At 43.6% G+C, this 22,583-nt stretch overlaps 1 protein-coding gene across 2 annotated transcripts in view; it reads left to right on the forward strand.

Annotated features, from left to right (window-relative positions):
• Kif13b (kinesin family member 13B) overlaps positions 1 to 22,583 on the forward strand; it is a 158,821-nt gene that overhangs the window by 82,708 nt on the left and 53,530 nt on the right. For both annotated transcript variants that reach the window (XM_055609535.1, XM_055609536.1), the window contains 11 exons: positions 2,883 to 3,095; positions 4,387 to 4,497; positions 5,605 to 5,739; positions 10,207 to 10,337; positions 12,882 to 12,968; positions 14,308 to 14,498; positions 14,936 to 15,146; positions 16,506 to 16,668; positions 17,944 to 18,090; positions 19,376 to 19,525; positions 19,832 to 19,960. In XM_055609535.1, the coding sequence (XP_055465510.1) occupies positions 2,883 to 3,095; positions 4,387 to 4,497; positions 5,605 to 5,739; positions 10,207 to 10,337; positions 12,882 to 12,968; positions 14,308 to 14,498; positions 14,936 to 15,146; positions 16,506 to 16,668; positions 17,944 to 18,090; positions 19,376 to 19,525; positions 19,832 to 19,960 (1,668 nt within the window). The remainder of the gene's footprint in view (positions 1 to 2,882; positions 3,096 to 4,386; positions 4,498 to 5,604; positions 5,740 to 10,206; positions 10,338 to 12,881; positions 12,969 to 14,307; positions 14,499 to 14,935; positions 15,147 to 16,505; positions 16,669 to 17,943; positions 18,091 to 19,375; positions 19,526 to 19,831; positions 19,961 to 22,583) is intronic.

A 22,583-nucleotide genomic window follows, 5' to 3' on the forward strand; every position in this document is an offset into this window, starting at 1 on the left:
TCATGTATGTGGGTCCATGTGCTTACATGTGTGCACGTGGAAGCCAGATAACAACCTTATGTATTATTCCTCAGGCTCTGTACACCTTTAAAAGCATATTTTAAAACTTTTATTTATGTGTATATAATGTTTGTGTGTGTGAGCTTATATGCACCACGGGCAGGTAGGAACCTGCAGAGGGCATCAGAACCCCCTGAAAATGGAGTTGTAAATCACCTTGTGGGTCCTGTGAACTGAACCCAGGTCCTCTGAAAGCAGTGAATACTCTGAACTGCTAAGCAGTCTCCCTAGTCTTAACTAATTTTGAGACAGGGTCTCTCACTGGATTGGAGCTCATCTAGTAGGTCAGGCTTGTCAGCAAGTCCCAGGGCTCTGCCCTTGTCTGCCTGCCCAGCACTGGGATTACAAGTGCACACCGTCCTGCTTAACTTTTTACGTGGCTTTGGAGGACTGAATTCAAGTCCTTGCATTTGCAAGACAAGCACTTTAAGTGACTGAGCTTTCTCTCAGCCCTGAACATATTTTGTGTGTGTGTGTGTATGTGGTGTGTGTGCACACACGTGTAATTGTGTATGGGTGTGCATGTACTTATTGTGGGTGCATGTAGTGTGCATGATTGGTGCTGGGAACTTTCCTTTATTGCTCTCTACTTTATACACCAAGACAGGGTCTGTCACTTGAACCCGGAACTTTCAATTTGGCTTGTCTAGCTAGCTAACTTTTTTCAGGAACCCACTTTGCTTCTTATGCTGCGGGATTATAGGACTTGGCTTTTACATGAGTGCTGGAGATCTGCTCTGATCTTGATGCTTGTATGGCAAGTGCTTTCCCCAGTGAGTCATCTCCTCAGTCCTGACTCTCTTGTTTAGTTTTTTATAATGTGTCTAAGCCTTGCATGGTATAGTAATGTCTGCAGTTATCTACTGTCCTGTAACACCATACTCCAAGGGCAGTCTTAAGTGCTTGGGGCGAGGGCCCTATGTCCTCTAGTTTAAGTGTAAGCCAAGGCTGTAGTCATCTGGAGGCCTGAACCACGAGTGAGGGTGTTGCTCATTTCCATGGTGACAGGAAGAACTCAAGTACCTGCTTCCATTTTCACTTCTGTGGCTCTCTTCATAGGACTGCCTTACCTCATGGCAACTCCTTCTGAGAGTAAGAAAGAATATCCTAGACAGAGATCATCACCTGCTTTTAATTTGACCTCAGAAAGTGACATGCCATCACCTCTGTCACCTTTGCTGTATTGCCAGTTTGAGGCCAGTTTTTTTTTTTTTTAAATTTTATTTATTTTTTATTCTTCATTAATTACACCTTATTCACTTTGTATTCACCCTATGGTTCCCTCCCTCCTCCCGTCCCAATCCCTCTCTTCTTCCCACCTCTGCACGCATGCCCCTCCCAAAGTCCACTGATGGGGAGATCTTTTTCTTCCTTCTGATCCTAGTCAATTAGGTCTCATCAGGAGTGGCTGCATTGTCTTCTTCTGTGGCCTGGTAATGCTGCTCCCCCCTCGGGGAAGTAATTAAAGAGCAGGCCAAGCCAGTTTTTAAATGCTGACCACATACAAGGGAAGAGCCAAGGACTAGTGGTAGAGACGGCTTGAGGCACTATCCCTCAGAGGAGTGACCTTCAGCATTCTTTGTGAGGTTGGTGGAGTAGGAGTTGACTTGGTGATTTTTAAGTTTTATTTTAATTTTATTTAAATTTTTTAAAAACTTATTTAGGTTGGCCTCAAACTTATGATTCTCCTGCCTCCACCTCCTTCAGCAAATCCTGCAAGCATGCACCACCGCAACTGGTGATTTTAAGGTTTTTGAGGGTTTTTCCTTTTTTGTTCTTTTTAGTACTGAGATATAACCCAGAGCATGCATGCTTGGCAAGTGTTCTGCTACCACATAGCTCATTATTTTTAATGTTTAAGTTAGTGGTAGTTTTCCTTTCTGTTGGAAGCCAGTTACTGGACTTGCAGATAAATAGCTTCCTTGGGACCTGTGAATGAGCTGTGGAAGCCGTTGTATATAGCATGTGTTAATAGTTTCTAGAATACTAGCAGAGGGAAGAAAATGAAGCTTCTGTACCTCAGCTTTTGGTTTGGCGGGTCTAATTGTCCCTTAGGTTTCAGAACCTTACAAGGTTCCCAAGAACTTGTGCCAGCAGGACAGGTGGCACTGTGGAGGAGGGTGTAGGTAAGCCTCTTTGGGGCTGGGAGTGTGGCTCAGTGGCACAGCACTTGTCTGCATGCTGGGAGCCCTGGCTTCCATTTTCAGCACTACCAGATTCTCCAAAGGAGCTGATACTGTGCGTGTCTAATTTCTCTGGGGGAGCCTAGCCATTGAAGTCTTTCCATTCTGAGTAGCTTGGTTAGAATGGTGCTGCATTGCCTATTAAGTGGAATACGCCAGCTTTGGATAACTTTCATTTTAAAAATGACTCTAATCTGTTGGGTTTTTCCTATTCTTTCTTGAAAAAAAAAATCAAAGGATTTGTTGTTGTTTGGAGTTTCTTTTTTGTTTATTAAGAAAATAATTGGAGCTGGGTATAGTGCACACCTTTAGTTCCAGCATTTGGGAGGCAAAGGCTGGCAGATTTCTGAGCTTGAGGTCAACCTGGTCTACACAGAGAGTTCTTGGACAGCCAGGGATTCACAGAGAAACCCTATATTGAAGCCTGTGCCTTGCTACCACCTACCCCTTCAAAGAAAAGAAAGAAGTGATTGGCAGAGAAGAGACAGCCCAGGTTCGAGCCTCATGTGGGTCTGCATGTGAGCCCCTACTTGTCTACATGTGCTTGGCCTTGAACTTTTTTATTCTTCCAGATTATAGCTTTTTTATGTGATGTCTTCTTTCAACTTAAAAGACCCCTCACTGTTTTCTTCCCGGTAGGACAGTCTGGGGGGTAATAGCAAGACCGCCATGGTGGCCACTGTGAGCCCAGCTGCTGATAACTACGATGAAACCCTCTCGACCCTGAGGTATGCTGATCGAGCAAAGCACATTGTCAACCATGCTGTGGTGAATGAGGATCCTAATGCTAGGATTATCCGAGATCTCCGAGAAGAGGTGGAGAAGCTCCGTGAGCAGCTGACCAAGGCAGAGGTATGAGGCACAGCTGGTCAGGCTCTGTCACAGAGGGCCATCTTGGCAAGCTGCTGCATGAATTTTCTTCCCCTGATTCTGTTCTTCTTGAGCAGGACTCTGCTAAGGATGTTGGAATTCCCTATGGGAAGGGAAATTTGAGTTAAGTGAGAAAAGCAGGTTGTCATGTTTGAAATTTAGAGGTTTTTTTTAAAAAAAATTTTTTTATGGCTGTTGAAAGGATTGGATAGGAGAGAATAAAGGGAGTAGGAATTTTTTTTTTTTGTCCAGGAAGCTGACAAGAGGGGAGAGAAAGAGTGATAGAGACAGTGGGGACAAAGTATGTGATTTAATATTGTGCAGAAACTAATTGGGCTTACAGTTGTGGGGAGGGAGTTGGATGGATTTTTTCTCATCTGTTAGCCTGCAGTCAGAACAGAAGACATTCTCACCTTTCTAGTCTTGTTATGGGTGCGCTATGCTTGTTGGGTAGCACTATAAACTCTCAGGACAGAAGTAGCTGAGCCTGGTGGTGTTCGCTGTGTGGCAGGTGATGCCTAGGTTCTGTAATGGGCTTTGAAGGTCACAGAACTTGCCTAGACACCAGTATTTTTGTATAAGCGTGAAATGTCAAAACTTCCTGCTGTGGTTAGTGTTTCTGTCCCAGGGACTTGTCTCTGGAGCTGGCACCGCAGCCCTGTCCTGTTGCAGTCATTGCTCTCATTATGGTAGAAAGTCATGAAGCTACGTGGTCACAGCAGTTATGTGATCATGTTTGTTTGGTTGTTTCTATTGAATTTTATTCTTGCTTTTACAGTTCTTCAGGAATCTTGGGGACGTGGTTTCTGTTTTTTCTTTTATTAATGTCACCATTTGGTTGCTTCTCTGCCTTAAGATCAAGTGTTACTAACACTCCAGTTTGCAAAATGCCCACATGTAACTTGTATAGCCTTTAGTAAATTCTTGAACTCATCATTAGAGAGAGATTGAGATAAAGCATGCCTGTGAGTCTAGGTGTACAATTTATTGGAATTAAAATTATTAGCCCTCTATAAATAGCTTGGCACATTTATCTCCTTAAATGTGGTGAGAGCTTCACAGTTGGTTGGAGGAAAGGGAAGAGTTAAGTTGTTTCTCTGAATGTGCCATAGTGGATTTGTGGCTCTGTAGTCATCCCAGTATAGGTGTTGTGGTCCATGAGGTCCACCACCTTGCTGTAGATAGGTGGAAAACTCTGGCAGGTGGCAGCTATTGTCTTTTCACAGCCGGTAGATTGTTCTTTCCTGACACTGAGCAGACATTTTGTTTTTAGGCAATGAAATCCCCAGAACTGAAAGATCGTCTGGAAGAATCTGAGAAGCTCATTCAGGAAATGACTGTGACCTGGGAGGAGAAGCTAAGGAAAACCGAGGAGATTGCACAGGTTTGCCGTGGGCTTGGGTGGCGGCCGTATGACAAATTTAACATGTTGTTGGGCTCTCATGTCCCCCGGGGCTGCACTCCAGAGAGTCAATCTAAAGGTAAAGATTTCCTAGCTTTGGTAGCTTGTTTCTTGTGTGAGAAATGATTAGTTTTGTAGTACTAGCATTTATTTGTTTGTTTATTTATTTATTATTTGTGCTGGAGATTAAATTTAAGACCCCATAAATCTAAGTAAGTACTCTACTGCTGAGCTATAACTTATTATTGAGAATTTCATACATTTATACAACGTGTTTTGAACACAGTCACTTCCCACTTCCTTATAACTGTTGTTCATATCCTCACGGGTGTGTGGCCATTCACTGGGGCATTGTTGACCTGACAGGTACCATACCTTTTAAGAAAACTGACTTTCTGTCCCCTAGCAGTTCATCAGCTGCCACTGATTTAGGGTGGAGACTCCTGAGTCCCTACCTCCTCCATTCTGGAATATTGACTAGCTTGATCTTGTACTGGTTTTTTGGAGGCAGCCATAGCTGCGGTCAGTTCAGGACTGCAGTGGTCCTGCCATGACAGGGACACTGTTTCACTTGGCTGCTTTCCAACCTCTCTGGCTCTTCCAGTCTTTCTGTCTCTTCTTCCTTGATGGACCCTTAGCCTCATGGAGGGGTTTCCTACAGGTGTCTATTTTTGCCAAGCCCTAATTTTTTAACTTGTAAAATTTATGTTTTAAGTTTACACTGTTGTGGACCTGGTTGGTAACTCTGATACCCGTGACCTGAGAGGAAGAAGCATTAAGTTCTGTTTGACTCATGGTAGTTCAGGGCAGGAGAGTGAGTGTGATAGGATGTGAAGGAGAAGACATGGGACAGCTTAAGGGCGCTGTGAACTCTATGTTGAGGTGTTCTGGCCTTCATTCTGGCAAAGTGAAACTTTTATACATTCTGGAAAGAAGAGAAAGATATTATTGTCTTTATGTTTTCCAAGAATGCTTTTATTTGTGGGTAACGTTGTAGGATAAAGTTGTGGGGCAGTCTTCTGATACTCTCAGATCCTCTGTCTCACTGCCTATGTGGCCAGAATCACCTCTTCTCTGATGTGTTCGCAGGAGCGGCAGAAGCAGCTTGAGAGCCTTGGGATATCTCTTCAGACTTCTGGAATCAAAGTTGGGGATGACAAGTGCTTCCTGGTGAACTTGAATGCTGACCCGGCTCTGAATGAACTCCTGGTGTACTACTTGAAGGTGAATGCAACGCCTTCTGAGCAGGAGCGCTTTCTGAGACGCAGGAAACTGGGCTCCGTACTAATTGCTTTTATGTCATCAGTTGGAGAGAAGGGCAGGCTTGGGTTTTTGGAATCAGTTACCTTTTTCTGTCGCTCAGTGACATCATTGAACTACTTTTTATGTAAAAGAACATTCTGATATTATTTCCAGCAAGTTAAATAATGTACCCACCATTATTTAATATAATTTCTAGGGACTACTTTCTTAAACAGAAGAGGAAATAGTTCTTACTCAGAGCCACTTGCTAGGAGACTGGTGTTCCCAATAACTTAGGGAAACATTTAAAGTTCAAACTATCAACCTATTAAAAAAATAAAAAGGAGAACTGATCATCTCAACATTGGGAAGTATGAAACAGAAAGGAGAACACAGAACATATTGAAATCTGAGAACCCTGAAAGACCAAAGAAGCAGGAAAGATCTTGAGCCTGACGTAGCAAGATGTAAGACTTGCCTCATATTCCCTTACCCATTCTAAGTTAATTACACGTAGATTCTAGCCCAGCTCATTGCATACCAGGTGCAGTTTCTTCCCCTCAGATACATGGATTAATATGACTAGGAAAGTGGAGCTGGCTTTGTTCAAGTTACAGACAGTTGTAAAGAATGGTGTAATTTCACTTCCAAGAACACTCGCATTGGCTAGTGTCCTTTTGCTCTCTATTGCTATGATGAAAGATCATGACCAAGGCAACTTGGTGAGGCAAGGGTCTATTTTAGCTTATAGTCCATCATGAAGGAAGCCAGGACAGGAGCTCCAGATAGGAACCTGGAGGCAGAAACTGAAGCAGAGAGGAACTCTGCTTACTGGCTTGTTCCCATGGCTTTCTCGGCCTGCTGCCTTATACTATACTACCTAGGACCACCTGCCCAGAGGTGGTGCTGCCCATAGTGGCCTGGGCCCTTTCACATTAATCATGCATCAAGAACATGCCCCATAGACTTTCCCATAGGCCATCTGATGGAGGCATCTTCTCAATTCAGGTTCCCTCTTCCCAAAGGACTCTGGTTTGTGTCAAGTTGACAAGTGCCAAAAAAAAACCATCCAACACAGCTAGTTTCCTACTTTTCATTGAAAGTATGCTGGAATAATTGCTTTTTATCATTTTGATGAGTCGCTCTTTTTGCTATCTTGTATGATGTTTGGCAGTGCTGTGAGTTAAATAATGTCTTTGACACATACATGAATATGTGCAGATCTAATGCAGAGTTAAGGCTTTTCAGGTTCTTTCTTTACACACTGGAGGAGATTGCCTCTGGCTAGCTTCCTGGGTTCATGTGAGGACTGGGTATATGGACAGACTTTATAGACAGAAACACTATACAACTATACTATATTCTTTATCCTGTTTCTCCACACATATTATTTTTGCCTATTAAAAATAATACGTTTGATTGAAGAGAAGGCTCAGTTAAGAGCCTTGGCTGCTCTTCTAGAGGAGCTGGGTTTTATTCCTAACACCCCTATGGTGGCTTACAGCTGCCTGTAACCACAGCCAGAAAAGGTGGTGCAGGCCTTTAATCACGACACTTGGGAAGCAGAGACAGGAGGATCTCTGAGTACAAGGCCAGCCTGTTTTACACAGAGAGTTCAGGACAGCCAGCATTACATAGTGAAACCCTGTTTCAAAACAAAACAAAACAAATAAATCCAACTGCTTGTAACTCCAGTTCTAGGGGATCCAGTGCTCATAGACATACTTGCACACACAGTATCCATACACATAAAATAAATAGAAAATTAAAAATAATGTCACCACAATTCTCATGGAACTTTTAAGCAATGTTGGCAACATTTTTTTTTTAGTATGCTGTATAGTATGTGCATGCACACGTACACATAGATATATGCATATGAAGATAAGGGAACAGTCTTAGATGTCATGTTCATGAAAGACACCTACCTCATTTCAGACAGCATCTCTCATTGGTCTGGTCTTTACCAACTAGGCAGGACTGCCTGGCAGGTGAGCCCCAGGAACCCTCCTCGCTCTGTCTCCTCAGGACTGGGATAACAAATGTGTCTGGCATTTGTAAGTGGGTTCTGAAATCAAACTCATGTCCTCATGCTTGCAAGCAAGTAATGCTGTATCCTAGCCCAGCATCTCTAGTTAGATTGTAAGCTGCAGACACTCATGGACTTCAGGGAATATACACAGTAGACTAAGACTGAGGCCCACTACCCTTTTAGGTTCCCAGAGTCTGGAATTTCTTTTCTTTCACAGGTGATACAGTTCAAATAACAGGATGTATAGAAAAACAAAACAAAATAACTTATACAAATACAAGCTGATTGATATCTGTTGTGTAACTAAAAAGTAAATCAGCAGCAGCTTTTTGAAAAGGAACTTTTGGAGGAGTCAGAACATTTCTGGTCCTTTATGTGGAGGCGCTGGTTCTTTTCCAGAATGGTCAGCCTCATTTGAGTCCAGTCTGAGGCAGTGCCAGGCTCACCCAAGATGGCAAGACCATACTCATGACAAGGCACATTCAGAAGAGTTAGCTCAGTGTAAGAATTTTCTCTTTAGAAAATGCCACTATGTGGGACGGGGGAATTTGGAGGCTGCACTTCACTTTACTTTTTTCTTAGCCTGCAACTTCTAAGTCAGTTATAGTAGATGTGACTTCAGATGTGATGACCTTACCTCTAGGTGGCTCTCCCCACATCATCTCAGATGTCATTTCTGCATCCAGGTTATAGGATTTTCTCCTCTAGAACATGGCCCCCTCAATATTCTACTCTACCTCATACTGTCACCTTTTTGAACCCCAGACTTACACACAGGTGGAGATACAGTTCTTACTAACTCGTCCTGTTTTTCTTACCATGTATTATTCCATCCCAGCTTTAAGTACTCATTAGATAATTTTTTTTTTTTTTTGGTGGGGGGGTGGAGCATACTTCTGAAACTGGGTCTCAGACTGACCTTAAGTTTAATAGTGTTCCTGCCTCAGCCTCTGAGTGCTGGGTTTATAGGCCTTTGTGTACCTAAGAGATAGTCTGGGAGAAAGTTCATCTGTTTTTTCTCCTGTTGCTTAGAGCATACTGTTGGCTTAAACAGTGAGCAGTAAGGAGCAGGCATAGTGCGCCTTTTGAATTTAGTGCCTGGGATCTTAGTGTACCCTCCAAATCACAGGATTGTAACCTCAAATGAGAGACTGGGATTGTCCTTTATATAGAAACTTTAATTGGGACTTGATAGTTTCTTGTGTCTCTAGTGCCTATCTCATATTTGGTGCTCAAAGTATTTGTTGAAAAAAATGAATTTCTTTTCCTACAACTTGGGTTATACTTTTGCACGTTTGAGTTGGTGTCTCCTGCTGACTTCTAATTCACTCTGTCTACAGATACCAGCACTATTGCAGACTGTGTCTTGTGTTGGTTGTACCAGCTGCAAGAGTCTTGGATAGATTGCAGCCCAAACAAGGAGAAAAATAACATTTGCAAAACAGTAATTTAGTAATTACTGATTCTTAAATGTCATGGGGTGCAGATGAGGGAGAAATCAGGATGCTCCTGCCCTGTACAGTTTCTACACTAGTTGTGATGGTGGGCAAGAAGCCTCAGTCAGTGTCAGATGAGGAATTAATGTGGGGCAGTGTGACAGTGACTAGGTAGCTGATCCAGTTTTGAAGATACATTATTAAAAGCTGAGATAGAAGGGGTTGGAGAGATGGCTCAGTGGTTAGGATCACTGGTTGCTTTTCCAGAGGACCTGGGATCAAGTCCCAGCACCCACATGGTGATTTACAACTGTCTGTGACTCCAGTCCCTCATCTGGTCTTCACAGGTCCTGCCTACCTATGGTGCACAGACATACATGTAGTCAAAACACATGCTTAAAAAGTAATGGAAGTCAGCTCTCTGTCTACCATGTTGGTTCTGGGGATTGAACTCAGTTTGTCAGGCTTGGCAGCAAGTGCCTTACTTACTGAACCATCTTGCTGGCCCCCAGGTGCTTTCTTTAAACAGCTTTTATCTTTGTAGTTGTCTTATTTTGATTGAGACCAGATTGTTTTCTTTTCTCAGGTAGCCAAAGCTGGCCTTGCACTCACTATGTAGCCAAGACTGGCTTCAAACTCCTGATCCTTCTTTCTCCACCTATTGGGGCCAGGTCTGTAGCTGCAGCTTTTAGACCATGTTTTGATATATTGTTGATACATGGCTTAAGCTCTGAGAGTGGTATAAAATATTTAGAATCAAGGTGGTAACAGAAATAACAAATATGAACAGATATGAATATAAGATTTTATTTTGAGCTTGAATGAGAATGTCTGGAGGGACATTGCCTCTTTTAAGGAGCTAGGGCTCACATAGTGAACTTGGGGAACCACCATCCATTTGTTTTCAGAGTCTGTAGCTGATGCAGCTGAGCAAAGCCAATCTTAGCACAGTATTCACAGGCAACTCTGCTTCTCTCTTAGGAGCACACGCTGATAGGGTCAGCCAATTCCCAGGACATCCAGCTTTGCGGGATGGGCATCCTTCCTGAGCACTGTATCATAGACATCACACACGAAGGCCAGGTCATGCTGACTCCTCAGAAGAACACCAGGTAACATGCTTATGTTAGTGTGAATCTCACAGGTACAGGGGGCATGAGGGACATTGGGCCAGCTTTAATTTTCAGCCGACTTAAGTCACCCTCTTATGTGCCAGTCCATTTCTATTTAATCTTAGCATCTCACACTCCCATGGCCCACTCCCATAGCCTCATAAAAAAAAAGATTTATTTATTTACTTTAAGATTATGTGTATATATATGTGTGGGGATATATACATGGGTTCAGGTATTTAAGAAGGCCAGAGGCATCAGATTCCTTGACGCTGGAATTACAAGTGGTTGTGAGCTACCTGACAAGGGTGCTGGGAATTGAACTCAGGTGCTCTGGAAGAGCAGTACATGCTTTTAACCATGGAGCCATCTCTTCAGCCTTCTTTACTCTATCTTGAGTTGAACCTTTTTACTACCTTAGGCTGCTTCCATTCACTGCCCAGCTGGCTGGCTCTCCTCTAGTTTGGGTAGGAAGTTTCTAGACTCTCCCTGGTTATCTCTTCTTCTGCTCTGCCATTCTTTTGACTTGTCAGCTTCCATTTGAATTTTAGGGCCAGTGTCTACATGGGGGAGTTCCCTGCTAGCTACACTTTTAGTGACGAAAGTAATTACTAAACCTTCTTCTCATCCAGCTAAAAATAAAGCCCAGTTCTACCCCAGGTCACCCCTGATTCCCTGTCACTGTGACATGCTGGTATTCCATATACTTCCCCGAAGTCTGAATGACAAATCCAAGTAGTTCAACTTGGGATAACTTCCCAGTGGTCTTTGGGTGGAGGATATGGACAAAAGGTTTTCAGAACTTGAAGTTCTTGTCAAACTGCAGTTTTGTTGTTGGCAACAAATGCTGCCAATTGTTTTTCTTGACAATAGGCTTTCTCTGTTCACTGCTTACCAGGAAGCCTGAAGTGCTGCTTTGTGTGTGTCAGGGCATAAATTAGTGGCGCTTTCTGGAAACTTCTCATCTTGTCAGTTGAGCCAGTAAAGGTGCTGTATGCTCAGGGTCAGGGTTTACGCAGTGCCGCACCTCTTGATCCTAGGACAGTCCAGTGGGACGTTTCTCCCTGATGAGACTACATTTGCTGCTGCAGCCGAACTGTGTGTGCAGTCTCAGCAGGGTGGCTCATGGTTTGTAACTGTCAGCACAGGGGACAGGTCGTTGACTAGCATTATCTATGTGTCAGACAGGACAGCAGACAGAGTAATGACTGGCAGAGTGTGGATGAGTATCAGCTCAGCCTCCCGTGTTTTTTTTTTTTTTTTTTTTTAATTCATTGTATTAGAAGAATGGTACCATAAAGCCTTGGATGTGCTAAGTTTAGCATATCACTACTCTATATTAGAGCTTGTGCTTTGAATGGTCATACAGAAAGAAGCAAAATGGTCAATTTTAGTGTTTGAGAATTCACATGGGGAGCAAGATTTGAGTGGGAGTAATTTGTGTGGATGGAAACACATAGAGAATCACAGGGTCATAAAGCTGGGTAAGAGCATAGCTTAGTCTGCTGTGGTGGCACATGTTCAGAAGCCTAGTGCTAAGGAGCCTGAGGCGGAAGGACCATGAGCGCAAGGCCTACGTAGTGAGAGCCTGTCTCAAAACACATACCAAACAAGGTTTATAGCTCTACAGAGCTCACAGAAACTCAGAGTGAGTGCTCAGTAGGCATTGCAGAAGAAATAGAATCAACGGTGGACTTGGATTGCAAGGAAGACTCTGGAGGCCGAGGGTGGGCCTTGTCTCTAGATGAAGCAATAAACCATTCCCTGTCGAGGAAGAGCTGATTGTGTTTAGTGTACAGAAAAGAAATCTAGTTTCAGAGGAGTTAAAGTTCACTTGAAGAGGGAAGGAGAACAAGGAGGACCTCCTTGTAGAAGGAAGGGTAGGCCTTCCATGTCAAGTTGAAAAATTTATCCCACTTCTTAGCCAATGAGTCACTTGGCAGGACAGAGGCGTGGGGCTGGTATCCTGGGAATATGCACAGGCATAGTTTTCTACTTGTGTCCCGTGCTTCCAAATTCCTCCCATGCTAGTGTTCTACCCACCGTGTCTACTGTTGAAGTCTGTTGTTGACTAAACAGCTCAGATGAAGTAATGAGACGTCTCTGGATGGAAAAGACAGTCTCTGCCATGGGCAGTTTGAAATTCCCTGTAGAGCTCCTGTTGTATCCCTGGTCTCTGCCATGGTTTCTTGAATCTGGTCACTTGACTGGCTCTTTATCCATCTGGTTGGCTGTACTTTGTTTCATTGCTCAGTCTTTCATTATTATTTATCATGGCTCCATACTTACTCCTACCTACTGTCTAAGATGTTCAGAGTTTAGGGAAACAAAGAGAGTGATCTCTGATGGTGCCATCAGTGTGTGCCTAGAACTTTGAAGACTAAATATAATAATGCATTTGAGGTAAGTCAGCCAAGATGTGACTACAGATATTTAAATTCACCAAGAGCAGGTTTTATTTGAGGAAATTAAGGCCACTGTGGTCTTAGGCAGTGGAAGCAGAGGGTATGGTAATCTTACTCATGCTACCTTTTTTTCTCACAGAACATTTGTGAATGGGTCTTCTGTCTCCAGCCCCATCCAGCTGCATCATGGGGACAGGATACTATGGGGAAACAACCATTTCTTCAGGTATGACATTGTTCACATTGTGAAAGTAGGAGACCGTTGAAGACTGTGTTCTGAAACTGAAGAGTCATTTTAAGTATGAATACCATAAAAATGACACCTTATTATGTATGTGCTCATGCAAGTATGATTATGTTATATGTCTGTTTATAGATACATGAACTCTGGAGGTTTAGAATGGCAAGTCTCCCATCAAAAGTACTAAGCTTTCATACATATTTATTTTTCTTCCCAGTGTAAGATATCACCCCCCCATCTGGTATTAGAATTATTATTTTTTTCTGATGGGTTTGCTTTCTGTCTGTCAGCCATCTGTCTGTACACACTGTTATTTTTCCTTTTGTCTGAAAAGCAGTAGTAGAAAAGCTGGATATGGTTTCCTTGGTAGTTTCTTTGACCACACTTTTAGTAAGTCCCATCACATTGGACACTGGTGGCTTAAGCAGGTCATATATTCTGAGACAGAATGAGACATCCTCAGGGAAATGGCTGCTAGAGTGAGCTGTGGCTCTCAGAAAGGCCATGGCTGTGGTCTGCCATTTCCCTGGCACCTTCCCATGGGTTAGCTGTTTCCTTGAAGCCATGAAAGAACCATCAGTTCACAGGGACAAAAGGGCAGTAAAGGAGGTAGGAATCAGCCTTGCTGTCCTCTCTTCAGAGCAGAATCTTCCTCTTAGTCTCTTGAGTGGACTCTGCCCAGTAGCTACTAGGGAGGCTGCCAAAGAAGTCTCTTCTCACATGTGACTGCAACACTGTTTCCTAGGTGTGGCTGGTGTTGTTTTGCATGGTGAGGCATGCTGGCCTCTGTAGCATTCAAACCCTGGTCTCTTCCTTCTGTCCATGGCCAATGTGCTTCAGCTGTCAGATGGACTTTTTTAAAATAACTGACACTGATTCTTACCTGTATGCTACTTGCTGTTTTGATATCAGAGAGAAGGTTAGAAGGATGCAAGCTTATGGGAAATGCTTTTCATTTTTGCCTTTTCAAAACACTAAAGTGCTGTCGACTGGTCTTGAAGGCCTCAGATGGTTCTGTGTGGCTTTTGTGTGCATTGGGATGATATAAAGTCTGTGGAGACTTGTCAGCATGTCTGGTTCTCTGTGCTGATGTGGCCCTCAGCTTTTCTCTATCACTCAGCTTGCAAAGTTGGGCGGACTCCAATGTTACCACTTGTACGCACACATATGTCTTATTTCTAGACATACGAAGCTCTTAATTGTAGCAGCTCCTTGATATTGCTGTGGCATTCCCTTGGCCTCTAGCAAGTGCTAGTATGTAAGGAATAGAATGAATTAGTGTCCTTCTTAATTTTAAAAGTAATGTCTCTTTTTTCACCCCAAGACTTAATCTGCCAAAAAAGAAAAAGAAAGCAGAGCGAGAGGATGAGGAGCATGACTCCTCCCTGAAGAATGACAGCAGTTCTGAGCAGCTGGATGCCGACGGGGACTCCTCCAGTGAGGTGTCCAGCGAGATCAACTTCAACTTTGAGTATGCACAGATGGAGGTGACCATGAAGGCTCTGGGCAGCAATGGTGAGTACAGGCTGTGCTTGTAGGAGATGCTAAGCGTGTTTCTGATGACACCTTCCCTTGGTGACCTCTGAACTCTGTCTTTGGCTACAATAATTGATTGTATTTACAGAGTGTTCACTTTCTCTGCTGTGATAGACAAGTCACTGCAACTTGTCCTCATGGGTGGAAGTTCCCAGGTTTGAAATGTGACTGCCTTTGGCTTCTTACATTCCTGGATCATTTGCTATAACTTAGATTTTGCATAGAATATGTTTTAGCCCTCTCTCTGCATGGCAGACAGTGTGAAATCTATCTTAAGTATGTAACACAAGTAACTGGCAGTTAGAAAGCCACACTTACTCCAAGTTGTCTCAAATGGTATTGGGTTATGACAGTTCGGATGATGGATGTCTGAAGTATATCTTATTCATTATGTTTTTTTTCCTAAACACGTTTAGACCCTATGCAGTCCATATTGAACAGCCTTGAACAGCAGCATGAGGAGGAAAAGCGATCTGCTCTGGAGCGCCAGAGGCTCATGTATGAACACGAGCTGGAACAGCTCCGGAGAAGGCTGTCTCCTGAGAGGCAGAACTGCCGGGGTGTGGACCGGCTGTCCTTTCAGTCGCCCAGTGCCCAGCAGCGCTTGAGACAGTGGGCTGAGGAAAGGTAGGCATGCAGGATGGCATGATTTGGGTAGCATTTGTGCTCTCCAGCGGGGAAGGTTCTGGATGGGAACACAAGATGATGCTTGCAAAAGAAAAACATTTCAAGAGAGTGTTACAGCCAAGAACTACTTTGTGTGTCTCTCTCCCTTCTTCCTCCTCCTCACCTTTCCCTTCTCTTTATTTCCTCTCCCTTCTTTCCTCTTTCATATTTTCTTCTTGTTATTGTTAATTTGAAACAGTCTTGTACATATGTGTCTCCCAAGTTGGCTTTGAAGTCACTCTGTAGCCTAGGCTGGCCTGGATCTTAGAATCCCCCTGCCTCTTCACCCTGAGCATTGGGATTGCAGGTCTCTGCTTACATGCTGCCTATATTCTTCTTTTTTTCCCACTTTCCTCTGTTTTTTTTCTCAGCACTGAGGATTGAACCTGTGGCGTACTGCATGCTAGGCAGGCGCTCTACCACCACACTGCATCCTAGTGCTTATTTTTCACTTTTGGCAAGATGGGAATTGCTGGTACATTCAGCTTTCTTTAAAACAGCCCATGTTAGCTGGGTGTGTGACACATGCCTCTAATCTAAGCCCTCAGGAGGCAGAGGCAGGCTGATCTCTTCAAGTTAAAGACCAGCCTAGTGTTGGCAAGTTCCAGGTCAGCCAGAGCTATATAGAGAGACCCCATGTCAAGAAAACCATCACCACCATCATCAACAAATGCCTTGTTAAGTGATGCCCACTCTTAGTCTGTGTGGCTTTTGGCCTTTGGCTTTGAATAAAGAAGAATACTTTACCCTTGTATCATGCTTTAGGTTCCAAAAGTTGGTAGATTTTTTTTTTTTTTTCTTTCTAAAAGGGGGAAAGAGAGTTGATAGTCTGGACTGATGGAGTTAGGTAAAGCATGATGCTAGTATTATGTAGAGTATCAGGTTGGCCTCTTTTTCACCTAATTAGCATGGCACTAAATGCTGACTTAGCATTTAGTGGTCACAGTTCCAGAGTACAGCACTATCCTCTTGCTACTCCAGTCTGTATACAGGCATCATCCCTGTCTGTTGGGGAGTGATAGGCATGTAGGTTCTCCAGTCCTACTGAGGGGCTCTTGAGTTGGTCAGGATGCTTTGTGTTTCATATGCAGTTGAGTTTGCAGAGCCCTGCACCTACCTGTGGCCAGATTGCCATGCAGAGAGTGCTGTGTTTGCAACATGGTTCAGAAACCAGTGTGTGCATGGTGGGGGTGTCAGTATCATGTTCCTGTCTACAGAAGAGAGTTGTGAATGGGCTGATTGTGACCATGGTTTCCCATATGCTGTTTTTGTGTCATCTCTACCTGCCTCCACCAGTCCTGTTTTCATTTTGTCTTAAAGAGAAGCAACATTGAATAACAGCTTGATGAGGCTGAGGGAGCAGATTGTAAAGGCCAACTTGCTGGTACGAGAAGCTAGTTACATCGCAGAGGAGCTGGATAAAAAAACTGAGTATAAAGTTACCCTCCAGATTCCAGCCTCCAGCCTGGATGCCAATAGGAAGGTGAGGTATCCATTCTCTACATAGAAAAGATGCCATCCCAGACACTGCCCTGGGTTCTCTACTCATGTGATTGGATTAGTGGGAAGATATTTCCTTCTAATTTTCTGAGTGTATGTGGCTGTTTGCATGCGTGCTTGTGTGTATCTATTAGCTACTAGGCATGAACTCCTTGCTTCCCTTGGACCTATCATTTCTTCTCACCCAGCTTCCTTTCCTCATACCTTCTTTTTAACTGCTTTTTGAGAGAAGGCCTCAAATTCAAGGCAATTCTCCTGCCTCAGCCTCCCAAGTTCTGGGAGCACAGGTATGAACTACCACATCTTCTTGAATTTGTGAATTATAATATAAGTTATAATAGTTTTGGCTGGCCTTGAACTCTCCACTCTTCTGCCTCAGCCTCCTGAGTGTAGTATTATAAGCATGCACTACCACACTGGAAACATTACTGTTCTGGAAAGAATGCCTCAGTGGCACTTAGTACATATACAGTGTTGAGCAACCACTGGCTCTGCTTGATTGTCTGCTCTTTCAGTCTTTGTAAGTAGGAAGCTGATAACATTTTTTGTCCTCAAATGAGTGACTCGGGTACCTAGATAATTTATTCTTAAAAGCATTCCATATGGCTACTCTTTTAAAAGTTTACTTTGTTTTTTTTTTTTTTTTTTTTTTTTTTTAATGTATACAGGTGCTTTGTCTGCATGTATGCCTGCAGACCAGAAGAGGGCATCAGATTATAACCTGCCATGTAGATGCAGGAAATTGAACCTAGGACCTCTGGAAAACCAGGCAGTACTTTTAATCTCAGAGCCATCTCTCCAACCCAGAAGCATTAGGATACTATTCATTTAAACAAATGAAAAAAAAAATCATCATTTTGGGGGCTGGGAAGATGGCTCATTGGGCAAAAGTGCCTGCCACTGAGCTTGACAATCTGAGTTTGACCCCCAGGACCCACATGTTGGAAGGAGAATGCCAGCCAGCTCCTGCAAGATGACCTCTGATCTCCATGTGTGCCATGGCACGCTCGCATGCACGCATACACACACGCACACACACACGCACACACACATACACAATAAATATAAAAAACCCCGCAGAGTTTGTTAGTTTAGAGTGGTGGTACGCTCTTGTATTCCTTGCCTTTAGGGTGTAGAGGCAGGAAGATCAGGAGTTTGAGGCTAGTCCGGGCTACATGAGACTCTGTCACAAAAGAAAAAAAAAAAGAAAAAAGTTTTATAAGTAACTTTGCCTTGTCACTGACTTCTGTCTCTGCAGCGAGGCTCTCTCCTCAGTGAACCTGCCATCCAGGTGAGAAGAAAAGGAAAAGGAAAGCAGATTTGGTCTTTGGAAAAGCTGGAAAACAGGCTTTTGGATATGAGAGACCTCTACCAGGAGTGGAAGGAATGTGAAGAAGACAACCCGGTAAGTTGGTGAAAAATTGCTTCCTTGGTAGTCTGAGAAGGAGCCATACCAGAGTGAATCTGCCCAGCTCTGGGGACATTGAATGCTTTTCCAAGATTGTTGTTGTAATTTTAAAATAAAATTTATTTTAATCCTTAGTTTGTTGAGCTAAGTAAAAATTTTAATAGTTGGTCATATGCATATTTTCATTTTCATTTTGCCTTTTCTCTTTGGATTTCAGCAGTTTCCCCTCTTCATCTGTTAGTGAGTGAGCGCATCTCTCTTGGCTTGCTCTGGGGTTCTCCTTGAGGCAGGCCTTCCGCACACTGTGAACACCTACCCCATAGTTCATGGCCCACATTCATCAGTGCACCCTGGTGCCTGTGCTGCCAGCAAGGCTTCTGAAGGCATTTTTGTCCTAGAGTAAGTGCCCCCACTTACTCTAGGATAAAAGAGTAAGAGCTCTTACTCAGAGTAAGCTGTACTGGTGCCGGCTGTCCTGTTGCCAGGTTTTTTTTGTTCGGGTCAGCCATGCAGTTGTGCATGCTTAAAATAGAAACACATACCATGTATTTTGTTGTTTTTGTCTAGATGTTTGTTCTTTTGAGACAGGGTCTCCCTGTAACCCAGCTTGTTTTGAACTCACGCTCTTCCTGCCTCAGCCTCCTGAGTGGGATTATGGAGGTCCACTACTACACTCTGCTATCTATTCCAGCATTTTCAAGTCTTCTGGTCCTGTTTCCAGTGGAGTTGCTTTCTTCCTTAGCTTTATTTTTTAATGTTTGTTTTTTTATATTATCATCAATACAAATGGCTTTTTATGGTTAGATGATATTTTTGCTTAAATCTGTAATTTTCTTCTGTATCCCACACCTGTTTTTATTTAGAAGTAGGTGTGAAAACAAATGTAAAAAGGTCTTTCTCCTGCTCTAATTTGCAGCAGTCTGCTTAGCCACTGAGTAGGACCTTGTCTAAAAGAACAGTGAAGAGCTACAGTGCTCTCAGCTTTTCTTTTAGTCACTCTATTTCTCTGTAAAACTTGTACATAAAGAAGTGCTTGGAGATTGAGGCAGGAGGATCTCTGAATTCAAGGCTAGTCTGGTTTGTACAGTGAGTTCCACACCAACCAAGGCTACACAGTGAGACCCAGTCTCAAAAACAAAACAAAACAAAACAAAAAACCAAACAAACAAAGGTAGGAATCAGGATACAGTGGTAAAAGTTGTTGGTTAAATGAGTTGATTTTATGTGATTTTTTTTTTTTTTTTAATTGCGTTTGAGGTTGTATGTTTGAAATCTCTTTCAGGTCACCCGTTCCTACTTCAAACGTGCTGACCCATTCTATGATGAGCAGGAAAATCACAGTCTCATCGGTGTGGCCAATGTCTTCCTGGAGACCCTGTTCTATGATGTGAAGTTACAGTATGCTGTCCCAATCATCAACCAGAAGGGAGAGGTTGGCTTTCACTCCGCCTCACTCGGCAGAGCAGTTCAGGGAACAGTGAGAGGGTGGTGACAGGACACTTGTTAATAACTTTATTTTTTAACCATTTTTGATAGGTATTTGTGTTATGGATACTCCGTGTCTCCATAGGGCTAGAAGCAGGCGTTTCCTGTTTTACTTAGACTGCAGAGTAGCTGTCAGAGACTCGCCCTTTAGAGTCCCACACGTTACTCTCTCTTGCTTTATCAGGGAAGACAGGTCCTCGCAGAGAGAGAACCCCACCCCGAAACCAGTGTTTGTTTTGCTTCCTTACTTCAGGTGGCAGGCCGGCTGCATGTGGAGGTGATGCGACTCAGCGGGGCCATTGGAGAGAGGATAGCAGGAGGAGATGATGCTACAGAGGTCAGCTCGGAAAAGGATGCCCAGGAGAACAGGCTGGTCTGTATGGTAAGCCTCAGACCCATTCTAGAAGGAGCCCAGGTGGGATCATCCGTGAGACTGCAGGCATTACGTAATAAACTAATTTTTCAACAACTTGCAAATGCTCGTCTTCAAAGAAATCTTTTAGCCTTCATTATCTTAGGATTGTGTTTGTCATCCTTCTGGAAAGACTCATTCAATACTTCTAGTACCCTCTCTGTGGTTTTGGACAAGTCACTTTTGTTGTTGTTGTTTGTTTGTTTGTTTTTTTTTTTGAGACAGGCTTTCTCTGTGTTTCCTTGGTTGTCATAGACTCACTTTGTAGTCCAGGTTGGCCTGCCTCTGCCTCCCTAAGTGCTGGGATTACAGATGTGTGCCACCATGCCTGGATGACAAGTCACTTCTTTTCTCTGCCACTAGCAATCAGGGTGAGTGAGCCTGCTTACCTGTCCTGCTCATATGAGTTTTCTGTTACTGGAGCTTTTGAGTTCTGCTGAAAATGAACGTTTGCCTCTCTGTGGTCCTGTCCCTTAGCTGCAGCCATTCTCTCTCTGCCCGGCTTCTCTGTGCTTCTCCCTTGGTGCCTAGTGCCCTTGCATGTGCCATTCCAACCCAGCCTAGCCCTTTCTGTCTGGTCTTCCTCTGTATCTGCTCATGGCACACTGTATGTGTTAACTCAAAGACCTGTGTCAGGTACCCAGGTAGAGATGAAAACACCAGGTTCCTGTTGTCCAGTAGCTAGGGATATGTGGGTATGAGCAGAAGTCTCTAGAGTATGATCGATCCGTTGCTGTAACGCAGCAGGTGCTAGGTGTCCTGGCACTTTGGGAAGCTGTGAATTCAGATGGTAGGTTCTGAGGGAGACTGAGGAAGATTCTGGGAAAATGAGGCTGTGGAGAGAGTGTCAGCCAACACTAGATTTACAGATGCTGTGGTGTTTCCTGTGTGAATACTGTAGAGGGTGTCATGCTCCCTGGCACCAGCTCCTTCCTTCCTCTTTATGGTGCGTCCTTTCCGGAGTCACCAGGTGCCCCCTAGTGGACTAGTGATGCTAGTGGCTCAGAATCCTGGCAAGAGTTTGGTGATCGGAGATCAACAATGGCCTGTAGTGTTTAAAAGAGATGATTAAAAGATCTGTGAAGACGACTAGGTCAGCTCTTGGGTCTTAACTAATCCTATGTCAGGCTTCTTCCTCGACAACTATTTCTAGAATTGAGGTTGTTGAAAGGAGTAAGTTACACACAGCAATAGATGGGGGAAGCTAGTGCTGTTGAGAACTGGGCTGCTTTCTGCAACTGTCTGCATGATGAGGGCCCTGAAGTGCTCTGAGAGATGAACTGCTGCGGTGGGAGGGGCAGGTCTTAACTCACTCTTACTCATTTGTACTTAGCTTTAGGACCTCTTCCACCAGCTCATGTGCTTGGTCATCAGAGACGGAGATGTGGGCTTTCTGGCTCCCTGTGGCCCATTTCCAAGATGACAGATAGTGATTTCATCTCCAGAAGGTTACCACAATTCCTATCAGTCGTGGTGCGTGCCCTTAATTCAATCCCAGCACTTGGGAGGCAGAGGCAGGCAGGTCTATGTTCCAGACCAGCCTGGACTGCAGAGTTCCGTGACAGCCAGGGCTATGCAGAGAAACCCTGTCTTGAAAAATAGAGGGAGAGAGTGAGAATGGAAATTTGTCTCTGAAAAAAGATGCATATCTGAAATAACATGGCTTTTTTTAGAATGACAGGATATGTTGAGATTTAATGGAAGATAGCAAGCATGAAAGTAGTAAGGAAAGTGTGGTTAATCCACAAGTGGTTAAACCAGGAGTGTGGTTAATCCCTGCTCCAGTGTCTTGACAGTCCAGTGTGGCCCAGTCATGTACATAATGCTGCCATCCCCTTAGGGGTAGCTTAATGCCATCCTGGCATCATAGTCACCTGGAAATAGCATGTGTCTTCAAGACAGTGGGTGCTTAAAGAAATAATCAGCTGGGTGTGGTGGCACACACCTTTAATCCCAGCATTTGGGAGGCAGGGGCATCTCTGTGATTCGAGGCCAGCTGGGTCTACAGAGAGAGTTTCAGGACAACCAGGGCTACACAGAAAAACCGTGTCTCACAAAACAAAAACAAAAAAAATCAAAATGGCAATTCCTTAAGGTCATAAACTATATAGTCAGCTTTGGTAAGTGTCTGCCACCCATGTTCTTTTATCTCTAGATTCTTCACTCTTTCTTACCTTGCAATTTGTTTGTTGTAGCACCTATGGTGTTGTCCTGTTGATCTGTTGATTGTCATTGCATAGCAAGTCAGAGGTGTTAGATGCAGATTGGTTCATAGCAAGGCATAATGCACCATATAAGAGGAAACAAGGGTGTGTAATAGGGACTGGTGTGTTTTTCTATCAAAATGATCGGCTTTTAAAGTCATCTTCATGTCATAATAAACTCTTAGACTTAACATATGTGTCTTTTAATCCTGGGTATTCATTACTTGTATCAAAGCTCTAATGTGTCCAAATTTGAGTGATAGTGGCCCATTCAGTTGGCTCTCAAGTCATGCAGACCTGAGTCTGACCCTCACTGACTAATAGTTTTTGGGTACGGCAAACATTTTGTCTCATCCTATGTACATTTTCTTTTCCAGACCCAGAATCCA

The sequence above is a fragment of the Psammomys obesus genome, unplaced genomic scaffold (genome assembly GCF_907164565.1).
Source record: "Psammomys obesus unplaced genomic scaffold, mPsaObe1.curated_primary_1811, whole genome shotgun sequence".
Classification (NCBI taxonomy): Eukaryota; Metazoa; Chordata; class Mammalia; order Rodentia; family Muridae; genus Psammomys; species Psammomys obesus.